Source organism: Fukomys damarensis, unplaced genomic scaffold, assembly GCF_012274545.1.
Source record: "Fukomys damarensis isolate Sample0158 unplaced genomic scaffold, DMR_v1.0_HiC HiC_scaffold_19, whole genome shotgun sequence".
Classification (NCBI taxonomy): domain Eukaryota; kingdom Metazoa; phylum Chordata; class Mammalia; order Rodentia; family Bathyergidae; genus Fukomys; species Fukomys damarensis.
The window spans coordinates 66,986,913-66,995,429 of NW_022900931.1; the positions used below are offsets into that span (position 1 = coordinate 66,986,913).

At 52.6% G+C, this 8,517-nt stretch overlaps 1 protein-coding gene across 1 annotated transcript in view; it reads left to right on the forward strand.

The window, feature by feature from the left end:
* Positions 1-8,012: 8,012 nt before the first annotated feature.
* Positions 8,013-8,517, forward strand: part of Ndufa3 (NADH:ubiquinone oxidoreductase subunit A3) — a 1,804-nt gene continuing 1,299 nt past the window's right edge. Inside the window, exons 1-2 of the mRNA XM_010616965.2 lie at positions 8,013-8,110; positions 8,319-8,393. Coding sequence (XP_010615267.1) covers positions 8,101-8,110; positions 8,319-8,393 — 85 coding nt within the window. The 5' untranslated portion in view covers positions 8,013-8,100. The remainder of the gene's footprint in view (positions 8,111-8,318; positions 8,394-8,517) is intronic.

Sequence of the window (8,517 nt, forward strand, 5' to 3'; positions counted from 1 at the left end):
CGAGGCCTTGGTCCTTTACAAGGGACACAGGCACAGGGCCAGGGATTTAGCTCAGTGGTTCTGCCACCTACCTTGCAAGTTCAAGGTCCCGAGTTCGATCCTCGGTACCAAAAACAAAACAAAACAAAAAAACAAGGGACACAGGCACAGAGGGGACCGAGAGGGCTTGGGGGAAGGGTGGCATCTATGGCCCAGGAGAGGCCTCAGAGGAGCCTGCCCTTCTCACACCTCGGCTGCAGTGCCGGCCTTTGCACTGTGCGGACACGCAGGCTATTGTCTGAGCTGCCAGGTGTGGCACTGGTTACAGCAGCCCAAGCAGTATGGCGTGTAAAGTGACTTAAGGTCCCCCGGCCACACAAGATGGGTTCTGTGAGAAACCGGTCCCTTCTTCCCTCTCAGCTGCACTCTTGTGGCAGAGCAAAGCAGCTCTATGCTGCTCTCCAGTCCGGTCTGCACTCCCTCACATCTCTTACAAACAAAATGGAGCCGGGCATGGTGGTGCACACCTGTAACCCCAGCACTCAGGAGGCTGAGGCAGGAGGATTCCCAGATTTCAAGGCCAGCCTGGGCTACACCGGAGACCCTGTCTCAACCCCCCCCAAAAGAAAATCTGGATCAATTTGAAGAAAAATATCATGCAGGAGAGAATACAGGTGTCACATACAGGGCCAAAAGCCACAGGGAAGTTGAGAAATGACTGGGTTTTGGAAGACAGAAAAAGTGTGTGCAGCACTCAGCTTGTTCCCCCCTCTCGTGTGTGTCCACAGAAGGAAAGTTACTCTGCACTCTTCCCGCTGAGCACGTGGCCACCCTCAGGCATCGCCAGCCCCAGCTTCTCACCCCCCCCAATGATGTGGCGCTGCTGTCCCCCAGGACTCACCGAGGCAGAGCCAGAACTGGAACTGGAGGCCCATGGCGACCCTTCCACCCCCTCCAAGAAGGTTTCCTCAGCTCTGCCTTCTCTGTTGAGGCAGAACCCCACCTAACTCTGCAGTGGCAGGGACAGCCTGTGAAGCCACCCAGTTTCTGTCTGGCAGCCACAATCAGGAAATGATATCTCTGTTTCCACACTCATGGCATGCACGAGCTTGACTCACGGAGAGCCCTCCTGTCACATGAGAGAGCTCAGACCGCTTGCTTCTGAGGTGTATTCCTGAATCAGGACAGAGCTCATGAGAAATTGCTAGTCAGATGCCAATAATGCTGTCCCTCCAAGCCCAGCGTGGTGGTGCACACCTGTAATCCCAACTCTCGGGAGGCTGAGGCAGGAGGATCTCGGAAAGTTTGAGGTCAAATTGGACTCGATAGTGAGTTCAGAGCCATACTGAACTACACAGTGGGAAAAAAACAAAAACAAAACAACCTTTTACGTGGTAATGATATAGCCAGACCCATGGCAATCCAGAATAACAGCTGTGTATTCCTTTCTCACAGCTGAGTTTTCTGGTCTACAAGATGTAAGTGGAAGTGAACGTGCGAAACTTCAGGTCATCCTGGGACAGAGCTGATCACAGTTGAGAACTTCTAGGGGCATCACAAAGGCTGCGCAGATCTAGAAGGAGACACTTACAGACCAACCGTGAGGACGGTAAGTGAGAGCCAGGCACAGACCGGTGCTGTGTGACTCCACTTAGAGGCTGGACCCGGGGTCTGATTCACGGAGACAGAGAATGGTGGGAGGGGCAGAGAGCTGCTGTCCCCTGGAGGTGGAGTTTCAGCCTGGGATGATGACAAAGCAGGAGATGGGTGAAGACGATGGTCAGACATTTCGTACTAATGACATTGCACTGCTAAGCTGGCAAATTTCATGTTCGATGGTCGATGGTCAGACATTTCGTACTAATGACATTGCACTGCTAAGCTGGCAAATTTCATGTTATGTGCATTTGACCAGGTACCTTTTGTCTCAGGCACTTTCTTCATTGCTGAGACAGGACACCCAGCACCCACCACTTATGGGCGGAGAGGTCTCTTATGGCTCGGGCTCTGTAGAGGTCTCTGCCCTTGCGAGGTCCGCAGGCAGTCAGGCAGGCGAGGTGGGGGCTGGTGGAGGAGCAGGAAACTGGGCACCTTGATCTTGAGCCTTGTCTTAGGGTCTGATTCTCAGGGAACCCAAAGTAAGACCATAAAAGGGGAACTGACCACAGACCCGGTTCTGCAGCACCGTGCTCTGGAGGGAATTTGGATCAGGCAACAAAAGCCCTGGGGTGAGGGACACGGTGAGGATTGCCTCTCTGTTCCGTGGAGATTACACCCTTTTGGAAGTTAGAAAAGTCATCTTTACATTTTACTAAGCGATTTGTCTTGAGAGCTCGTCTATCTTTCTTTCTTTCTCTCTTTCTTTCATGGGAATTTTGCTTGTTCTGTTCTATTTTTTTTGAGACAGGGTCGTACTGTGTAGCCCAGCCAACCTCAGAATCCCAGGAATCCTCCTGCCTCAGCCTCCCGAGGGTTGGAGTCACAGGCGTGTGCCACCATGTCCATCTTGGGAACTCAGCCTTTTAATCTCAAAATGTTTCAGTACATCCCCATCTTTATCAGATTAGAACTATTTCTAAAAATAATCTCACCACCACAAACAGTACCTCACTGGGAAAAGGCACAGACCTCCTCAATGCCAGTGATAGCTGCTCAGCTTTCAGACTTCAACTAAAAGTATGTCCTTTAAAAAAAAAAGTGTGTCCTCTTTATCAAATTTGTTTTCTTTTTTACTGGGGATTGAACTCAGGCCCTTGCACTTGCAAGGCAGGCGGCAGAACCACTGACCTAAATCCCCGGCCCTATCAGTTTTTTTTTTTATACAACCAGAATTCAAAATAAGCTTACAAATGGCAGTGGATAGATATGCTAACCCTAAGAAAGAGTTCTCCATCTCTTTGTTAGAGTGAGAAATCAAGTGAGTCACGGCTTTTAATTAGTTTTTTCCACTTGCGTTTGGAAGGAGAGAAAAATGTCCCTACTGCTTTTCTGTCTACATGAAACCTTTTTGTCTTCCTGCTTGGGCATACAGAAAAGTCAACAAGGCTACAAATTACCCAGGAGTAAAACCAATTATAACTACAGGTGTCTCTCCCAAAGTTATTTTCCCGAGATGTGTCAATGGCTTTTAAAGGCTGGAGTCTCTTCCAAGACCCTTTTATTCAAACAACTCTTCTGCACGCAGATTTATTCCACAGAAAAGGGAACAATTCAGGAACAGTCATGAATATTCATGTCACCCCATACAGCGCCAGAAAACAAGATTGATATTGCTGGGAATGTTCCCAACACCTTATCAAATCAATTCCTTAAATTAGTTCTGTGACTCAGAGAAAATCGCGTTCCTTGCGTAGGGTGGGCGAGGGGATCTACGTCTCTTCTCCACGCCTCGTCGGCTCCCTGGGAAGAGGTTACCAGTCCACAGAAGACCGGTGTAGCCCTGGCTGTGGGCCTGAGGGGAGCGATCTGCCCTGGTAAGCCTGGGGTGTGGACAGACGCGGCGATGGCTGTGTCCGCTGCTGGGTCCTCCTCGTGTTCCGGGGGCCTCACTCGCCCTGCCGCCTATCTACGCCCGTTCTCTCTTTCCACACCGTCCAGGGCCCCGGGGGGCCCCCAAGTCTGGGATGCCGAAGTCCCTCGCGCAGGACGGTGCAGCGTCAAACAAACCCCATATGCAGCCGCCCGTGCGCGCTCAGTCCCTGGATGACTCCTGACACCGTGATAGTTGTGCTCCGTGCACGAGGAGAACAGGGTGCACACGCAGTCACACGCAGTCACCCTTCACGGGGGGACACAGCCCCGCGCGCACAGAGCACACCTGAGTCCTCCGGCGGCCCTGCTCGCCCCGCCCTCCGCAGGGTCACGCGCACCCCGCACCCCTCCTTCGGGCCTCTCAGCCTCCCTTCCAGTTTCCCATCACACCTTTCAGATTCCAGCCGGAGAACAGGTGCTCTCTTCCCTCCCCTCAGCAATGTGACCTCCAGAGCCATCCGTTTGGGTGACACTCCGGTCTCTTCCGGCTGAATAAGTTTCTTTTTTGCCCGCTTGGTGTTTGGACAGCGCCCCGACGTGTCCTCTTGTCTTTTTTTCCTAGTCCCCATACAGCGCTCTGTGATAAGCACGGAGAACAGCCGAATTCAGTTAGGGAAATGCAGACAGATGTCTAAAAGTCATTAAATACTTGGAGATGAATGAAAAATTATAAATAACTTCGGGATACAGAAAAATTCAAAAGAAACTAGGAGATATTTTGTATGACATGAAAATGAGGACCACGTAGGACGATGAATAATGCGCGTGGAATCCTGTCCGAAGTGACGGGAAGTCTTCAGCCCCATCCAGTTAGAAAACACCGAGCTTCTTGCTGCCCTGCCCACCTCAACATTTTCCTCCTAAATTCCCCGGGATGAATGTGATCATTGCACCGGTAAAACTAATATTCAACAAAGAAAATATAAAGCTTCTAAAGATCTAAATACAACATTTTGAAAACAGTGTTTTGCATCCCTGGAGACCAAACCCAGGCCCTCGGAGAGCTAAGCACGAGCCCCACCGCAAAGCTGCAACCTCAGCCCTAAAAAACTTTTAAAAAGTGCGGATTAATTCCCAAGTAAGCAGAAAGAAGGAACTGAAATGATCAGCAAGCAGCACGCACTCGGACACGTGTGCACGGCCAAGAGATGAGAAACGGAAAGATCAGCGCAACGGAAGGTCTGTCCCTGCCAGGAAGCGGTAAAATTGGAATTCCGTCTTCTCCTGCTCACGTTTCCGAGCTGTCAGTGTTGGCGCCGCGTCCCTACGCTTACCCCAGACCACATCCAGGTCTGTGTGCCCGCGTGAGCCTCGCGCGTGCAGTGGCTCCCGGTTCTCGAACTTAATTCCCGCCGCAGTCCCGGAAGACGGCCGCGGAGTCGGTCACCAAGAGGCGGCAAGATTGTGGATCGCTTGTGAACCAGGCGCCGGTGCGCGCGCGCGCGTGATATCCACGTGATGATGATTACAAAAGCGTGAGCCAAAAGGACAAAAGATTGGAAACACAAAGAGCCGCAGGAAGACGACGGCTGGGCGGGAGCGGACGCGCCGTGTGAGGGCCACCGCACGCGACCCAGAAGAAAAGCTCGGCCGTCAGATCGGCGCACGTGTGTCCCAGACAGAGAAATACGGCGGTGAGAGGTGAGAAGCAGACTTGATATCGTCATAAACTAGGAACAGCTACATGGGTGGATGCGCAGGCGCGAGTACAAAAGTGCACGTATCATTGTAGAGCTGAGATTGGCAGTGGGCCGGCTGTCACTAAACGGTGTCCACAGGGCACAGGAGAGACAGGAACGCGGGTCTCGGACGGAGGGGTCAGACAGGCCCAGGAAATGGCAGCTTGCTCTCTCCACCTGCCTGAAAACTTGTCTCCGACTCGAGCAAGGTGCCTTGAACCTGCAGATCCCTCTGGGCGAGGTGCATGTTACCATCACCAGCTCGTTCAATCCGGAAGCTCTTCTCTTCCCTGGAAACAGTGAGTAACAACAACCCGATGGAAAGGGACCCGATCAAAGCCACAGCCAAGGTGGAATTGGCTTCCCTGCTGTGAACAGGCACCAAGGAAGAAGCCAGCGTGAGGCTGAAGACTCTGCTGGGGCCCAGGGTTTCGGAGGTCTCAGTTCGTGGCCCACTGGCCCACTCCCGCTGCTCTGCAGGAGCGGAACTGGTGGGGAGCGCAGGGCATTGAAGCTGCTCACCGCACAGAGCTGGGAGGCAGAGGGAGAAAGCCTGGGCCGGGGCCACAGCGCTCCCTCGGGACGACCCGGGACCTGAGCCCACACGGGGCGGGACCAAGCCTTCAGCTCGGGGCTGTGAGGGTCTTTCCCGCCCCAGATGCGCACCGGGGAAGCTTCCCTTGGGGTTCCGTCCTCATCGCTGTAAAATCCCCGGCCATTGTCTCTGCGTCGCAGCCCAATCTCGCTCTGCTCTCTGCTTCCGAAACTCTGGTGCTGACCTCGTTGCGCACCTCATTGTGTGTTATCTGTCCTGCACCCATTTATCCTCTCTGTGACCTATTCTGGAGGCTGAGGCAGGAGGATTGCCGGGAGTTTGAGGCCAGCCTGAGGTACAGAGCAAGTTTCAGGCCAGCCTGGACTCGTAGGAGACTTTGGATTTCTGAGGTTTCTAAATTATATTATGATAGGGTAGAGTACAGTTGTATTTTTATTTAATCATGTTAATAAGTACTTAAACCTCCTGCTTTTACTTTTAGGACAAGAAAACCAACTGGTGGCATTGATTCCATATAGTGATCAGAGATTAAGGCCAAGAAGAACGTAAGTGATTATAAGAAAATAATAAAGTTTTCTGGTTTGGTTTTTATATATTTTTCATTGCAAATTATATAGCAATAATTACTCTAGTTAAGACCACTAAAAAGAAGATTGCAGTTCAAGGCCAGACTTAACTACATAGAGAGAGAGACCCTGCCTCAAAACACACACACACACACACACACACACGCACACACACACACACACACACACACAAACTAGGAAATCTAGCACTGTCTTGGGCTTTCACTTTCTTCTTTGTAATAAATGTGGGGGGGAAACGCCATCTCATTCTAATGAGCACCTGTTTGCGAGGCGTTTTCCCTGGGATTCTGGAGCTCAGAGCTGTCAGTTACAACATGGTTACCAGGCAACAGTGTCACTGAAGGCCACCAACCAGAGCAGCGGTTTCTCCAGGAACGTTACTGCTGTGACACCAGCAGCAATTTCTAATGTCTTCCCACTCCGGAAGGTTATTGTGTGCAAACATATTTGAAGAGACGGATTTATCGGGTCGGAAAGTAGAACACATTGGCCACCGCAGTACCTGTCGATCTCCACACTGCGCAAGTCTGCAAAACACATTTACACCCTCTTCAGGATTCTCAGGTTATCACCTTATCGGGCCAGGCTCCTGAATTAGTTTTGGTTTTTGGTACCGGGGATTGAACTCGGGTCCTTGCGCTTGCGAGGCAGGCCAGCGAACTGCTGAGCTACATCCCCGGCCCTCTGAATTAGTTTTGTGGCATGGAATAATATGTCTTTCTCCTTGGCCTCCTTTCTCTCTTTCTTCCTCTCTCTCTGTCTCTCCCTCTCCGCCTCTGTCTCCCCCCACTTTTCTCCTGTATGGCTGTAAAAAATATACAGCATTTCCTGAAGCAGGGAGCCGTCTCCCATCCCAGGAACTGAGGTGTCACAAAACCAGCTCAAACCCCATTCAGGGAAGGGAAGGGCCCAGTGGAAGCCCGTGGGTAACTATGTCATGGAAAAAAGTGAGAAGAGGGAATCGTTTTAACCTGTTACATTCATTTATTCAACTGGAAAGAAAAAATAGCTTGGGCATGGTGGTGCAGGCCTGTAATCCTAACACTCAGGGAGGCTGAGGCAGGAGAATCACGGTGGATCCCAGCCTGGGCAAGCTTGCTACTTATTGAGCCCCTGACTCAAAAAGGGGTGCAGGGCTTGCAGCTCAGTGCCAAAATTGGGTTCGATCCCCAGTACCACCACACGCACACACACGTGTGCACAAAGCACCTAGTATGTGCTGCTGGGAGCACAGAAGACTGCGGGAGTAACTCCTCGTCTCACTGAAAGACGCGGGCCAAGTCTTTTTTTTCCAAGTGGTCTGGGTTATGCAGCACAACAAAATGCACCGGGAGAGCCCGTAGAGATCAAAGTGCTTCCGGCACGAGCCCACCTCCAGCTGTCTTCTCAGGCCTCAGCTCTTCCGTCTGTAAAATGGGCTTTCGTAAATTCTGCACCGAAGATAATTTCTAGGAGGACTATCAATTTCTCCTCGGTAGCGACTTGTAGGCTGAGGCAAAAAGGCGAGGCCCAGAAATCGCCAGGCAGAAAGAAGATCCTTTCCAAGTGTACACTTACACTTTCCCACCTCTCTTTCAGATCTCGGTTCTGAGCTAGTGCGCACGCGCCGACTCAGCCGCCGCAGAAACCACAACTCCCAGAGGGCGCCGCGCCCTCGCTTCAGCTTCGGCGAGCTCTCTCCAAGGTGCGCGCGCAGTTTGCGTCGCAGAGCCTCGCGCAGGGACCACGACTCCCAGAGTGCTCCGCGCTCTCGCCGCTGTCAAGCAACATGGCCGCTCGTAAGTTGGGACGCTGCGGGAGCTGCGGGACCCGGGGAGTTGTGGAAACCGCAAAGGTCTGGGGCGGAGACACGGCGCAACACTAAGGGCCCTAGGGTCCGCCTAGCACGCGGCAGTCACCGGGGCTCCTGCAGGGCGGGGTGGCACGAGAGGGCTGGAGGTCACCTGGACAGTTCCCGCAAGGGTGACCCTCATCCTTCCACTCCAGGAGTCGCCGCCTTCCTCAAGAAAGCCTGGGCTCAGGAGCCGGTGCTGGTCGTGTCCTTCGCTATCGGGAGCCTCGGTGCGTGAGTTTCCCTGGCGCTAGCGTGCATCCGCCGCTCTCAGCATTTCACCCGCACGGGTGCATCTTGCGCCACAGTGTGCGCCACCTCCCGGCGCCCCTGGCCTATTGCACCCTTAAAACG